Source organism: Balaenoptera borealis (genome assembly GCF_965194805.1).
Source record: "Balaenoptera borealis genome assembly, chromosome: 20".
NCBI classification, from domain to species: domain Eukaryota; kingdom Metazoa; phylum Chordata; class Mammalia; order Artiodactyla; family Balaenopteridae; genus Balaenoptera; species Balaenoptera borealis.
The window spans coordinates 509,694-525,469 of record NC_138879.1 but is presented as its reverse complement, the minus strand read 5'-3'; the positions used below and the strand labels follow the sequence as shown (position 1 = coordinate 525,469).

The following is a 15,776-nucleotide window of genomic DNA, read 5'->3' as shown; positions in this document are numbered from 1 at the left end:
TCTTTACCTATGTCAGCTCCCTAGTCCCCAGAGCCAGCCCACGAGGGAGCGTTGCTGCAATCCCATTCTCCGGATGAGGGAACCACTCGGGGAACTCCGTGGTGAATCATCTAATGAAACCCTCAGAGAGCTCGCCAAAGTGGGTGTCTCTCCAGCCGGGAGTTGAATCTCAAATCGTTTGATTCATGGAGCCGCGGGAGAGGGGGTGGCTAGGAAAAACGAAGAGAGGAAATGGAGCCCTGGTCCCGCCCCAGGCCCCGGGGTTGGGGGTGGGATCCAGCGGATGGGCCAAGGGGAAGAGCCACGGGGGCCGGAGACGCCCTGACCCAGAGCCGGGCCTTCAAGGAGGACAGCGGCCCCCAAGCCCCCACCTCTGCTGGTCCCCGCGCCAGCGCAGGCTCGACGCTCCCTCTGGACCACCCAGCCAGGTCCTCTTCTCTTCCCGCTGCTTGGAAGGCCGGACCTCAGCCTGCAAAGTCCCCGCACACGGAGGGCCTTATCTTGTTCTCATCTCCGCCACGGCAGGTGCTGGCTCAGGACGGAGAAACAGGCTCTCAAGGAGTGGGCAGAATGGGGCATTTATCCCTTATTCTTTCCTCCTCAAAGCATTGCCCGAAAATGGGAGTTCCTGGTTTTTAACCTCAAGCCCCCTGAACGCATATACCTGCGGCATGTGATCGTGCAGCTGCCGTCCGTCCCCTCCGTGCTGCGTCAGTGGGGCTGGCCCTTCCCTTGGCCTGAGACGGGCCCTTGGGCAGCCTCCGTGGCTCTTCGGGTCTCTCAGTGACACCAAGCTCCCCGGCAGTGACTGGACGGTCCAGTCCCAAACGACAGCCCAGCCCTCCGACGTGATGCAAAATGGCAGCAGCTGCCCACCGCTGGCTCAGCTCTGCTGTGGCGGGAGGCCCGGCGGCGCCTCCAGAGGGTGCGGCTGGTCCCCGCCGCTGCCCTCCCGCCTCAGGCTGCAGCTTTGGAGAGAGGGAGGGGGAGGTGGGAGAGGTAGACGCGCCCCTGCTTGGCCGGGCTGGTCGTGAGATGGCCCGGGCTTTCTGGGCTCGGGGGTCTTCAAGGCTGGGTCTTTCTCCCATGGCCCTTTCCTTGGGCTCTTCATAGACCCCTCCGCCCCTAACGCCTTCTAACTTGTAGCTCCCTTCGGGTGGGTTTTGCGCTCTTCCGTGGTTCCTTCCTCACACTCATGGGGATCCGACGGTTCTCCCCCAGCTTCTCTCCGCCGAGCCTCCTTCACCCCCCACCCACCCCGGCAGCCATCCTGAAGGACCTGCGTCCCTCCGTGCCAGCACCCTCCGGCCCGCCCCCGGTCACTAGCAGGCTCCTACATCCCAGCCCCGCAAACTTGGGCAGTTCAGGTTGGCAAAGAGCCGCCAACTCTCCATCACCCGAGCAAGAAGCCAACATCTCTCTTCTTTTAGACTTTCCGGGCCAGAGTCACACTCCAGGCCACTGGGCTCCCAGCGTGCACTGGACCCTTGCTCACCAAACTGGAGGTTTAGGGGAGGGGTTTCCCGCCCTCTGTGGGACAAGGTGTGTTTGACAACTAGGGGCGTTCAGTAGCCCCTTCTCACATTCCTCTTCACAAATCTCTCCCGGTCTTCTGCTCACGGAACGGTTTCACCATCAGCGCGGTGAGCTCCTTAGGAGTCGTGAATCCAGCTCTCCATCACCTAATTACTCCAGGTCTTACGGCGGCTCTGCTTACAGTTTTGGAATATAGATGGAAAAGTTGTACAAAATATCAAGCTTATATCCATGCACTTCCTTTGTCTTCAGGTCTTGACCCCTGAAACCTTGGTTTCCTTGATTTCTCTGCAATGTCTTCAAACCAGTATTTTACATTTTATTCAGCTGTTCTAATTATTTTCAGTAGGAGGGTTGGAATCACACAAGCTTGTGCATTGTAGCCAGAAATGGAAGTCCACCCTCCCTTTTCAGTTCCATGGACTGGCTTATTTTTTTCATCTGCATCAAACTGTTTTAATCATTGTCACTCTGTAACATGCATAAATATTTGGTAGTTCCCACTTACCCATCTCTATTTTTAAAGGAATTTTCCTCACTATCCTCAAATGTTGCTTCCTGTAAACTGACCCCAGAATCATCTTCTAGAGAGAACTCATTGCATTGAATTCATCAATTAATTTAGGGAGAGTTGACATTTTTATGGCATTGTCTTCCTATCCAAAAAACAGGATGTATTATTTTATTTATCAGTCTTGTTTTATGTTCATCAGTAGTTTTAAGGTTTTCTTTATATAGCACTAGCACATAATTTGTTAAGTTTATTCCCCAAGAGTTTGCTGTTTTGTTGCTACCTAGATTTTTTTCCCCCTGAGCATTATATTTTCCAACTGGCCACTGTATTATAGCTGTTGATTTTTTATAGGTCATTTTTGTGTTCGGCCATTTATCTCAACACTTGCGTTTTCCCTAACGGGTTTTTCAGCTGATCTTGATCTGGGCATGTGTGTGTCTATAGTCTTTCACAGGTGATGACGATGGGTCACCTCAAAAAGTCTCAAGACACTGATGTAAGTTGTTTTGCTTTACTTAGGAGGTCCTGCATTTCCTGGAGCATCATTCATAGTATAGAAGCCTTTGTCTTGAAAACCCTGTTGATGCAGCAAGCATAGCCCTCAGGGCTGAGCAGAGCCCAGGTTCCAAAGCTTCCTTTATTCTCAGCAGAGATGGGGAGGGACTCTTTCGACCTGGAACAGTTTGGAGTTCTCTGTGTCCATACAGGCAAACCTACGTTGTACCTTAAGTAGCAGGGGTAAAATGCCTTTGAAATCTTTCAAACAAATCTTGACAATACTTCTCAGAATGCTAAAATATTCCATATCCTTAAACCCAGAAATTCCACTTGTAGGAATTGATTCGGAGAAAATACTTGCAGATGTCCGCAGATACTTAGCTCTAAGGATGTTTATCCGTCATTGTTTACAACAGGGAAAATTTTGGAAACAACCTAGCTGTTCTACAGTAGGGAAGTGGTTAAATCAGTTTTGGTACATCCAAGTCAGAGGATATATATTCTGTAGCTACTAAAAATAATGTAGGAAATACTGACGACTTTTAAGTAAAATAAAATCAGGCTATACTATGGTGTGTGCAGTATGGTCACATTTGTAATGCATGGAAAAATTCTAATTTGCATAGAAGAATTCTGCAAAGAACATAATATCAAAGATACAGATACCATTATAACTGCCTGATTAGCGCTCCGTCGTTAGGTGTGTTCCCGCTTGACTTGGTGTCTGCGGCCACGCCGTTGGGGAAACACTGTGGATCCTGTAGAGAGCATTTTGCTGGACCCGCAATAAAGTGTTGGCCACAGTCTCTCCAGCTGAGCTTCTTTTTCTGCAAGAGCAGTGACCTTTGGTGGGTGGTCATGACGCCCCTGGGCCCCCTATGGAAACTGTCTGTCGGTAACCTCCTGCCAAACCGAGGGTGAGAGGAGTTTGATTACACACCGACCTTCCCTCCAGGAGGTTTGGACCCAGGTCTGCACCCTCAGCTGTGTAGCCTGGACTCCTGGCAGACGGGTTTGCTGTGGCTGTGAGCTTAGTCTTGGGGCAGACAGAGCTTGAAATGCAAGACTCCTTGGGCCTTGCTTTGTCAAAGGACCATGAATCTTTGCCTGGCGCTGCTCACGTGCTCCAGAGGGCATCAGCAGTGCGGCAGAGAGAGCTCAGTGGGGCCAGCATGGAAAACGGGTCCCTCGTCAGCTCCGGCCAGCAGCTCCCTCACCGCGTGGCGGAGGGCAGTGTCTCTAACTGAAGGGTCAGCGGGGGGGCGGGTCTCCCACATTGGGACATAATGACACCTAGGGGTCTCCAGGCTTCAGGTGCCACGCTCCCTTCTGATGCTGAGCCTCTGTTGTGTGCGACACTTAATAAGCACTTGGTACACGTTTGATGATATTATATTTATTATCTGTGTCTACAGAGATGGCACTGTGCCTACCGCCAAGACACCCTTTACATCACTATGCAGAACGGTGTTGCTCTCCAAATGAGAGAAACCTAAAACCTCTCCAATCCCAAAGCCTTAGTTGATATGGAGATAAGAAAGGAGACAGAGGGGCTGAAATTTGGCGGGAGGTGGGGGGTGGAGTGAGGAAAATTCTGCAGGGACCAAACGCCATGATGAGAGGGAGGTTGGAGAGCTGGGTGGATATGAGAAAGTCTGGACCATTTCGCCCCTTTTCAGGGACAGATTTACCCTATTAAATCCGCCCTGTTGTTCGCCGCTCCTTGGGTGTCAACCGGTGTCACTTTCTGACTGTACTCAGGTAGCATGAGGGGGTCCAGCCTTATTCGATTGCACGTTCATAAATCCTCGCAGTAGCGCTTACAGAGCTACCCCTGCGTTACAGATGAGGAGACTGAGGTTCAGTGTGACCGTGTGACGTGCCCAGGACGGGACAAGGGAGAACCAGCATCCAACTCAGAGCCGCCTGGTCGCAAAGCCACGTGCCGTTCGCTCCCTGACACGGCTAAAGATGCCGGGGATTCAGCTGTGATGCTCGGGCCCCATTGCTAAGTCACATTCTGGTCAGTCACACCTGGGATTCATGTCGTACTTAAGCAGTGAGAAGACGCTAATAAATCAGTAATGAAGTTGTTTTGATAACTTCTGCTGCCTGTCAGATCACCTCAAACATAATGGTATAAAACAACAACTACCTTATTTCATTCATGATAACTTGGGTCAGGAAGTTGGGCAGGTCCTGCTTGGAGCTTCTCATGCAGACGCCGTCAGGTGTTGTCTGAGGGCGCAGGCATCCCAAGGCTCACCTGGCTGGACGTCCAGGATGGATGGCTCAGTCGCGTGGCTGGCAGCCGATGCTGGCTGTCAGCTAGGAGCCCAGCTGGGCTATCAGCCAACCACCTGGGCATGGCCTCCAAAGCAGCTCTCTCAACCAGGGACAGTTGTCCTCCCGGGGACATGGTTGATGGCAGCTGCGGTGCTACTGGCATCTGGTGGACGGAGGCAGGGAAGCTGCTGAACGGCCTCCCTGCAGCAAAGAATTGTCCAACCCAAATATCCACAGGGCCGGGGTTGAGAAACCCTGCTCTAAAGCAGGGGGTTCTCTGGGGTGTCCGACTTACGTGGGGGCTGGCTTTCCCCTCAGTGAGCTCCCAGGAGAACTAAGTGGCAACTGCATCTCGTTTTATGACCCAGAAGACACATAGCATATGTGTTGGTGGAAGTAGTCTCAAACCTGCCTAGACTCAGAGGAGGAGACGTGAGTAGACCCCATCTCTCAGTGGAAGGAGCGCCAAAGAATTGGGGTCACTTTTCTTTTCTTTTATTTATGTTTGGCTGCGTTGGGTCTTCGTTGCTGCGCGCAGGCTCTCTCTAGTTGCGGCAAGCGAGGGCTGCTCTTCGTTGCGGTGTGTGGGCTTCTCATTGCGGTGGTTTCTCTTGTTATGGAGCATGGGCTCTAGGTGCGTGGGCTTCGGTAGTTGTGGTGTGTGGGCTCAGGAGTTGTGGCTCGTGGGCTCTAGAGTGCAGGCTCAGTAGTTGTGGCACGCGGGCTCAGTAGTTGTGGCTCACGGGCCTAGTTGCTCCATGGCATGTGGGATCTTCCCAGACCAGGGCTGGAACCCGTGTCCCTTGCACTGGCAGGCAGATTCTCAACCACTGCGCCACCAGGGAAGCCCTGCGCGTTCTTTTATCACTGGCTTGGGCAGGGAAATGTGCCGTTAGTGCTTTAACCTGCACGAGACGTTTCTCCCTAATTGCTGGTCGTGGAGGATAGTTAGCGACCGTTAATTCCTGATAATTAACAAGCTAATGCTTAAAGGTAATGGTCCCCGGGTAATCATCTTAAAAGACTCAAAGCTTCCGTGCTTTCTAAGCCCCAGGCTCCGAAGGACGACCTGCATCTCAACATCTCTCGCCTGGGAGTTCGAGGGCCCCTGCGTATTCTTTACGAGGGCAGTGATTGGAGAATTGTCGAGTCTGGTCTTTAACCTAGTTTTCTTCTCTAGATGTAGGAATAATACATGTTCTTTTAGAAGCTTTGTCAAGCCCAGAAAAGTAGAGAGAAAATCAAATATACATAACCTTATTACTTGGAAACGTCCACTGTCAACATTTTGGTTTATTTCTTCCCAGTCTATGAATTTCTTTTCACAGTTGGGTTCATGTTAAACACGTGCTTTCACATCCAACTTTCTTCTTTTTTTTCTTCCCTTGTGGTGGCAACTTATTAAAAAAGGTCTCCCTACCCTCCTGCAGAAAAATCAAAGGAATGTTGTAGAGGGCGGATGGGATCCATGGGAGAAGGAGAAACAGTGCGAAAGCAAAGACTTGGCCCAGGGCCCGATTAGGTGGGAGCTGGGAATTCATTCTAGGCTGGAGTGTCTTCAAGGGGACTCCTGTTCCCGCCCTCACCAACCGAAGATTGGGTAGAAAAACATGTGCACACATGTGCGCGGTTACACAGGAAGAAAGACTGGAAGGCAGTGAACTCAGGTGTTAGTAATGGTGTTGTTTTCAGCGTGGGGACCGGCGGTTTTCATCATCTGCTTTACAATTTCCCATGCAGCACAGAGGAAAACGCTGTGCTTCCGCATAAAGATCTTCACTTCACAGCCTTGCCCCTCCACGGCACTGCCTGGTGACCTCAGGTAACTCTCCCCGCTGGACCTTGACTTCCTTATCTGTGCTTTGAGGGAAGTATTAGTCTTCCCGCCCTACAAGGTGGTTTTCAGACTCCGAAATGCTGAGTTAGTGCATCTCCATGAAAAGATACACTCAGGTGACTCCCAGTAGTAAGCCCAATAGGATCAAGAGACGGCCCTGACGTAGCCCTTGGTTGTGTACAAAGACAGTCTCCCAAAATTGTGTGCCACCCATTTCCAGATTCCCTAGTGGCTACTTTGCATGTGCCTCTCCCCCAGCACTTCTTGAACCTGTTTATTTCTTCAGTAGGGGGCAGTATTGCTGCAGTGGGGACTTTGGAGTGAGACCTGGGCTTAAATCCCGAGTCGGCCACATGCCTGTGACGTCCTGGAGGCTACTTAGCATGTCTAACCCTCAGCTTCCCCGGCCATGGAATGGGGCCGATACCACTGATGGGTTTGTCCTGAGGTCCTAATGAGAAACTGTATGATAAAGGGCTGTTCAGTTCTCAAGTCAGTGAGATCATTTATTGGTAAATAAAGGTGATTTCACAATAGAAGCATCCGTTCAACTGTGCAATGAATGAGATTGTTATTTTTCACTCCGTGCAGAGTAGGTAAACGTGTTACCTACTCTGAAAAGGGAACTTTCCTGTTTTCCCAAGCTCGCCCCGGGCCTCAAGCTCTGCTCTTGTAGAGATTGGCAGTTTGGGTCACCTTGGGCCTCTTCTTTCATTTCTTGCTTTTATAGATTCAGATCCAATCTTCTCTCCATTTTCATCTTTCCAAATCTCCAGGACCTGAATCTTTTCTGTCTGCCAAGCTTAGCATTAAAATTGGCTGTTACGCTCCGAACGGTCACTAGCTGCTGTATTTAGAAAGCCTCGATCCATCTGCCCTGCAGAAGCAGGGGCTTTGCCCATTGGTGCTTGATAAGAACACCTTACACCAGCATCCTGCATTAGCTTGTTCGAAGCACTGTCACACCTGCTGTGGCGCTGAATCCCCCAGCAGTTCTGTCGTGTTATTCTTCACGTGGGGGACAGCATTGTCCCCAAAGTGGATTTCACAGAACAAAACGCCATTGTGTGGCCAAAACAGTCTGGAAAAGAGTGGGATGAGGGGAGCTAAGCGGACTTTTCAGGCTTTTAACCTGTGAATGTGCAGTGTGATTCTTCAAGACCTAGATGCAGTGCCTCCCAAGTTTTTCTTCACCAGAGCATTTTTTGCTAGAATATTCCATGGAAGTTTTGCTCCATGGAACTCAACTTAGAAAGGTCTTGAGAATGAGGCAGGATAAATTCAAATGTAGGCACATCACTCGCTAGCTGAGTGACCTTGGGCAAGTCTCTTAACCTCTCTGATTCTCAGGTTGCTTACGTATAAAATGGGGATGGTAATATGGTTGTAAAGATTAAAATAACGTGCTCAGCAGAATGCCTAACAATGATAAATACTCAATATACTTCAGCTTTTATTGTTATCCTCTCCCTCGATGTTCCCTGGGAGAGGAAGGGGCCTCAGGAAGGTTAATTTCCCAACTTTCCGCGGCTACTCCAAGACAGGCTGAGCGTGAAGCCCAGGCCCCTGCCTCTCAGCCCAAGGCTCTTCGCGTCACACAGGGCTGGTTTCCTCACTCATTCCTCTCTCCTCCCCTTACCCCCACTCACCATCCTTGGGGTTCCAATTCCGTCCCCTCTGGCAGATATTGGGGTTTCATGAGCCTCAAGTGTAAGTGAACGCACTTACTAAACTGCTGTAAAAATCTTCGTGACCGCAACACATCCACCAACCCGTGCAGGCGTTCCCAAGGGGCCTGCAGGCAGCCTGCCCCGCCACCCCTCACGTCCTCCTCGGGACCCCGGGTTCCACCAGTTAGGACCCTGCCCACCCTCGTGTCGCAGTTGTTTTGCTGTCGTTTCCTATTTTTCCGGCTTGTGAGCTCCGACAGGGCCTCTGATTCCTTGGCTTCTGCTGCGGCAGCGAGCACGGGGCCCACACGCGGGAGGTGCTTTGGGAGATACTTGTAACCAAATCGGGGCTGAGCTGCCCGCTCCACCTCCCAGCCCACTGCCTGGGGAGCGGCCGGGTTTGCGGGGAGCGGGGGGAGGGCTGGCTGCTCTGCGTTTCACTTTTTCCTTCTCCGTCAAAGCCAGTGCAGGAGGGACTAGCGTGCAGGAAGCCCCTGTGCTCTCCAGCCTGGCGGACGGGAGCCTTTGCCTCCAAGTGTTCCCAGGCCTCCAGGAAGCCAGCGCAGGGCTCAGTCTGCAGATCAGTCAACCCTCCCGGGGTCAGAGCGGGGTTCCTGCCGTGGAATCCGGGCCAGGATGTCCCTCCTTCTTGCAAAGAGCACCCGTTTTCCCCCCCTTCCCCCCTCCCCTCCTACAGCAAGCACAGACTCCACAGAGGAATCAAGCCTCCAGGCTTGAGTGTGGCTTCTGTCCCCTTTCGGCAGCTGAGCCGGGATCCCCCAGTGCTTCGGCTGAGATGTGACACCAGGCCTTGGGGAAGCCTCCCAGGCCACCACGGGGGCCCTGAGCTTCGGGGGGCAGCTGACTCTTCCCTGAACATTAATCTCCTGTTTCAAAATTTCTGACTTTGCATCATCGCGAGGGGCCCGTGAAAGATGCCGGCAGCCTGGCAACGTGGCAAACGTGACTGGCTTAGATGAGACGCACACGGTTGAGTTGCCCCTGACGCCACCCTCTTCCAGAAATAGCTCTGCCCACCTCCAGCAGCCCCACTGGGTGACCCTCTTCTGGGCTCTCATCACATCCTGGGCTTTCCCCGCCACAGCCGTTACTACGTTGGACTGTAGTCACCTGTTTGCTTGGCAGACTTTAGCAGGTACACAGCTCACTTGAATCTTGTTAAAATGCAGATTCTGATTTAGAAAGTTGGAGGGGCCTGAGACTCTGCATTGCTAACGAGTTCCCAGGTGATGCCAAGGCTGCTGGTCCACGGATGACACTTTGAGTAGCAAAGAGCCGTCGTTCTCAACTTGGGCCGCGATTAGCCTCGCAGGGAGCACAGCGGTACCACGGCCCCTATAGGAGCCCAGCTGCACCCAAGATCTCTCAGGGTGGCACCTGGGCACGCGGGACTTCTAGATGCTCCCTGGGTGGCTCTAGGTTCCAGGCAGAGTTCAGAAGCCCTGAGCCGGGCTGTGGGCTCCTTGGGGCGGCATCTTACCCCTCACTTATTCCCAGCTCCGTCTCCGAGCCTGGAGCTGGCTGGGCAGGTGTGGTAGGTGTGCTCATGGCTCACCTTGTGAAGACGCTTAGCCTCACTCTGGCTGGTTCAGAGCCAGCTCCGGCCAATACCATGTGCTGGGCAGACAAGAGTCAGATGGCTTCTGATGAGGTGGGCTCAGGAGGCCCGTTGAGCTTGGACTGTGGCGTGGCTTCTTTACCGGGGCCACCCAGATCTACAGCTGATTGGAATCCTTGCGGAAGACACCTTCCCAGGAAGCCTCTCTGCCCCCTGCCGCGTCCCCTCTGGGTCCCCCTGCTCCCTGCCAGGTGTCCTTGTGCCTCAGAGCCCTTCTCGACCCGGAGAAGCCCACCAGGCAGACTTCAGGCCTCCATCCCTCCTCCCTGCTCCCACATCCTTGGGCAGGTCTCTCCCACAGACCCATCAAGCTGCATTTTCATTGCTTTGGGGGTGGGGGCGCTTTGTCTTCCAGAAGGGAACTCTTCAAGGGCAAGGATGGGGTCACATTCATCCTTTTGTCTCCACGTTGGGTACAGTGGGTTGCTGAATGAATGAATGAATGAATGAATGGCGTTATCCAGCGGGGGGGACTCCCAGAGAGGACAGGGGGACCCCTCGCAGTGGCCTGGCAAGAAAGCTGTGCGCTCCTGATGGGGAGAGGGAGGTGGCGTGTCTGTCACCCACGGCCTGACTTCCGGGGAGCAGGCCCGCTGCTCTTCATTCCTCCATTCGGCCCGGCTGGGTTGACGTCAGTTGCCGCCCAGGGCCCCTCCTCGGAGCCGTGGCCACTACTGCCGGCTCAGCCGCTGTCCTGCCGCCAGAGTCCACTCCCTGCTGGTGGCATCGCGGCCGCAGGCCCCTCTGGGCTGTCCGGGAAGATGGACGCCTGCAGGAGAAAGGCCCTGACCCTGCTGAGCAGCGTCTTTGCCGTGTGCGGCCTGGGCCTGCTGGGCGTCGCGGTCAGCACGGACCACTGGCTGTACCTGGAGGAGGGCGTCGTCCTGCCCCAGAACCAGAGCACCGAGACCAAGATGTCCCTGCACTCAGGCCTGTGGAGGGTCTGCTTCCTCGCAGGTAAGGGCGCCCAGGGCCGGGGACAGCCCTGCCCCCAGAGAGGAGCAGCTGCCACCTCACCCCCCCTGGGGAAGCAATGCCCCTGCTGGAAGGAGGCTGGTCACCGTGGCCGACGCTCACGAGCTCTGGGCCCGCTCCCTCCAGTGGCCAGGACCCACTCCAGACTCAAGGCCTGAGTCTCCCTGTCCACTTGGGCAAGTCCTCTCACCCCCGGGACCTGGGTCTCCCCACCTGGAAGATGCCCGTGGCCCCGCTGTCGCCACACCACCCACCCCCGGCTGAGAGAGGCGGCCTCAGCTCCCTGAGTCCTCCGTCTCGGTGCCTCCCCCTTGACTCTGCAAGGCAGGCCCTGTTATCACGTCCACCTCACAAGTGAGGGCAGGAAGATGCAGGGAGGTGAAGCACCGGCACAGTCACCTTCTGGTGAGGGCCCTCTTCCCGCCTCCTCCCTGTGTCCTCATAGGGCGGCAGGGGGAGAGGGAGCTCTGCGGGGTGTCTTTTAGAAGGGCACTAATCCCATTCATGAGGGCTCCACCCTTGTGACCTGAGCACGAGGGTGGGAAAGTCTTAGCACTTTCTCCGTTCCTATGTCCGTGAAATGGCAGGCAGAAAACGCAGGTGCAGGTCTCCGCAACGCTGCACGGTGGTGCAGGCTGTGGTGCTGTGGTGCTGTGGTGCTGTGGTGCTGTGGTGCTGTGGTCCTGCCCGTCAGGGCCTCCTGCCCGCTTGCTAGGGCTTCTCTGGAACCCTTGGAGTTGCTACTCCAAGGGCTCTGTCCTTTACCCCTTCATCATGACCCGGAACCGGGCTGCACGAGAAGAGCCTCTCTGTGCCCTGCGAGGCTGGTCGGAAACACCACGGTGGGGTCACGGAGCCTTTCTTGAAGGGCTCTGTAACCCATGTGTGCACGGGGCACAGGGAACACTTGGTCCTCCCAGCCTCATGGTAGGGCTTTGGTGGTTGGCGCCCACCCGTATTTAGCAGGGAGGACCCTGGAGGCCTGGCCTCCCGGTGACGTGTTGAGTCTACTTCGGGAATGGCATCCAACACTGACCTCGCCTCCCAGTGCCTAGACTGTGTGGCATCCGTCTGTGTGGCATCCGTCTGTGTGGCAGCTCTGCTTAAATCTGAAGCGGAGTTTGAAGTCACCAGGTTCTGGTTGCCAAAGTGGTCAACAAGGCTTTGGGGGTTCTGCTCCACGACACCCACACTGGGGCACCTAAGCCAGCCACACGCCGTCCTCGGTGGAGTCTGTCCCAAAGCCACAAGACGGCCACCAGACATCTGACTCTACCTTGAGTCTGCGGTGATCGCTTTTCATGCAGCTCTCGGTGCTTCTCTGGGAAAGATGTGATGTCAGGACGGGTGTCCACCTCCGCTGTGGGCCACCATCTGGGGACGGGGCCCCCTAGGGTTTGGATCCAGCCCAGGTGTAAATACACAGAGGGTCAAACATCCCAGAAGCACCTGGGAATACCATTTGAATATGTTAACTTCAAATCCGTGTTCAGAAGGACCCAGAGTGTAAGTGGCTCTTGTCTCCGTAGGTGAGGAGCGGGGACGCTGCTTCACCATAGAGGATGTGATGCCTGTGAGCCCCCAGCTCACCTCCGAGTCCACGGTCAACGTGCTAAGTAGGTGCCTCCGACTTTCCAACCTGGGCCACGGGCTGGACAGGGCAGAGCAGGGCAGAGGGAAGAGGCAGGGTGACTGCTTGTTTCTCAAGAGCCGATGCCCTGACACTCAGATGCTTGTGCTGGCCGAGCTCACAGAGCTCGCTCTGCCAGTTATTTATCCGGGGTGGTGACAGGTTGCTGGAGTCTCCCAGTGCTGTGACCCTGGCAAGTGAGAGGGCACCCATACCCAGTGACTTCCTCTGTTTGGGATGCTCTAACAAAATAGCACAGACAAGGCAACTTGGAAGCCACAGAAATTTATTTCTCTCAGCTCTGGAGATTAGAAGTCCAAGATCAAGGCGCCAGCATGGTCACGTTCTGGTGAGGGCCCTCTTCCTGCCTTCTCACTGTGTCCTCACATGGTGGCAGGGGCGAGGGAGCTCTGGAGGGGGTCTCTTTCATAAGGGCACTAATCCCTTTCATGGGGGCCCCACCCTTGTGACCTAAGCACCTCCCAAAGGCCCCACCTCCTATACCATCACCTTGGGCATTAGGTTTAGCAAGTGAATTTTGTTTGTGGGGGGGACACAGACGTTCACACCATAGTACCCAGGGAACTGAACCAAGCTCTCTGGCCCCCAGCGAGACTGACGTTATGGCCTTGGCCTCACCAGAGCTGGTTCAGACCCATGTGAACCTGCAGTACAGTTCTGAGTTAGCATAGGCCCTGCAGGCTAAGGGCCAAGGGACGAAAGCCCCACCGAGGAGGGAATGGAGCCCGGGCCGCTTGTGCAGGGCGGGGGCTTGGGGACCAGCTGGTGGACTCTGCCAGGAACACTTGACTCGAGAGGGCGAGCACTGAGTGAGGCTGCTGGAGGCTGACGGCATCCTTCCATCCCCTCGGTCAGAAATGATTCGCTCGGCCACGCCGTTCCCCCTGGTCAGCCTCTTCTTCATGTTCATTGGCTTCATCCTGAGCAACATTGGACACATCCGTCCCCACAGGACAATCCTGGCCTTTGTCTCTGGCATCTTCTTTATCCTCTCCGGTAAGTGGTGCCGTTTTCGCTCGTGCACTCTGCACTTCTGACATTTGATTCCTAAACCACTCTGCTCTGGGAAGCCCTGGTCCCAGCTGCGGGTCAGCCCCTGCACAGGACCCGCCACATCAGTGGCTCAAGCACAACTGAGTCCGAGCTGGAGGAGGGTTCCGAGGACCCGGGCCCGTCCATCACCTCTGGAGGAGCAGTGACCTGACAGCTCCCCCTGGGCAGAGCTGGGATGAGAACCCAGGGTCCTCCTCATGCCATACCATCACTGCCGCTTTCCTCTAGTTCCCACTGGTAATGAGAATTCCTGGTTTTCTTGAGGGCTATGTCTTTGTGTTTTTACATGAAAGAAATACAATTTGCCTTTGGAATGATGGCCTCTTCATCTCCCATCCCTCAGCTATCCTCCAGAGACCCCCTACCCCCTACCCTGGGCTACCCAGGCCCCTTCAGTGTGGATCTGTCCTCCTGGACCGACCCCAGACTGTACTCGATCATTCACTCTTTCTTTTGTTTATTCATGTGCTGACTCATCCATTCATGTATCTCCCAGGCCTTATCACTGGGAGCTGGGATCTCTACCTACAGAAAGGGCAGTGTATTAGGGGACATAAACAAGTGGGCAGGAAATGTGGACCCTGCCTGACAAGGGCTCTGACAGCGTCAGCAAGGACTGTTATGGGGGCCAAGGGCAGCGGCGGAAACTCAGACCGGGAGCTGGTCAGGGACGGCCACCAGGAGCAGGCGAGATGGAAGGTGGGTAGGAATTAGGTAAAGAGTGTGAGGTTGGGGTGGGCAGAAGGGAGCCTGGAGGGAAGAGAGAGGATAAAGGCCAGGAGAGACTAAGCTCAATCGTGACTCGTGGTGGCGGGAACGTCAGGAGGATGTGGCGAGAGGTGGGGGGGCGGCAGCTGAGGTCGCCTTGTTGGGGACTTTGTGAGAAGCCTCGGGAGGATTTTAAGCCGAGGAAGGACATGACCAGATTTGGATTTTAGAATAATCCTTCTGGAGAGTGAGGGGAGGAAGGAAGCAAGACACGGGGCAGGGAGCGCGGGCGAGAGGCTACTTCAGTTGTGCAGGAGGGAGGGGATGGGGAGGGGCTGACAGCGGGGAAGAGAGAAGGGAGAGGCTCATGGACACCTGGGAGGTAAGCTCAGTCGGACGAGGGCTGGGCTTCTAGGGAGGAGCCAAGGGCTAGCGTGGAGCTCTGCGCAGGCCCTGGGTGGGCGGTGCACTGCACCCCTCATCCAGGGGTCACAGGAGAAGCAGCAGATTTGGAGTCAAGATCATGAACGTAGAGTGGGAAATGCAAAGTTTAAGGTGCCCACGCGACAGCTGGAAGCAGTGCCCAGAAGGCTGCTAGGGGTCAGGGTTTGGGGTTCCTGGGAGTAGAGACACCAAAGGTGGAGACGGAGCTGTTGGCCTAGGGACTGGGGGAGGGAATCAGACGTGGAGGAGATTACTGCAGGGGGTGTGGAGAGTGAGCCGGGAAGAAAGGGTGGTAAATGAAGGTCGGCTGTTTCTCCCCTTCAGGGTGTCCTTTGCGTTTTCATGAGCACCTTTTCTTAAAGCATCGAGCCAAAGGCATGGCTCTCAGGGCATGGATTGTAGATGCCCTGGAGCCCTGGATTTGTTGATAAGAGAGGGGATACAGATGGAAGATGGGTAGGTGGATGGCTTGAATAATGGATGGATGGATGGATGGACAGATGGAAAGAAAAGATAAACAGCTGTCAGCACCAGGCATTCTGGTTGCCACCCAACTTCCAAGCCAGTTTAGGTTCCTTTTCCCAACATTGTCTTGTCAATATAGCTTGGGAGCCAGGTGGGGGTCAGAACACTAGATGCCCAAGAGCTTTTCTTTCTTTCTCCTTCCTTCCATCCATCCATCCATCCATCCATCCTTCCATCCATCCATCCTTCCATCCATCCTTTCTCCCATTCATCTGTCCATCTTTTTTTCAATCCACCCACCTATCTGCCATCCATTCTTCCATCTATTAATCCCTTCATCCATCCATCCATCCTTCCATCCATCCTTCCATCCATCCTTTCTCCCATTCATCTGTCCATCTTTTTTTCAATCCACCCACCTATCTGCCATCCATTCTTCCATCTATTAATCCCTTCATCCATCCATCCATCCTTCCATCCATCCTTCCATCCATCCTTTC

At 54.4% G+C, this 15,776-nt stretch overlaps 1 protein-coding gene across 3 annotated transcripts in view; it reads left to right on the top strand.

The window, feature by feature from the left end:
• CACNG5 (calcium voltage-gated channel auxiliary subunit gamma 5) overlaps positions 1-15,776 on the top strand; it is a 43,258-nt gene that overhangs the window by 23,347 nt on the left and 4,135 nt on the right. The window contains exons 1-4 of one of the 3 annotated variants that reach the window (XM_082370960.1): positions 5,631-6,656; positions 6,958-10,937; positions 12,485-12,571; positions 13,462-13,602. In XM_082370960.1, the coding sequence (XP_082227086.1) occupies positions 10,427-10,937; positions 12,485-12,571; positions 13,462-13,602 (739 nt within the window). In that variant the 5' untranslated portion in view covers positions 5,631-6,656; positions 6,958-10,426. Of the gene's footprint in view, positions 1-5,630; positions 10,938-12,484; positions 12,572-13,461; positions 13,603-15,776 lie in introns of those variants that run through there. The other 2 variants (XM_082370962.1, XM_082370961.1) reach the window with 2 other exon arrangements.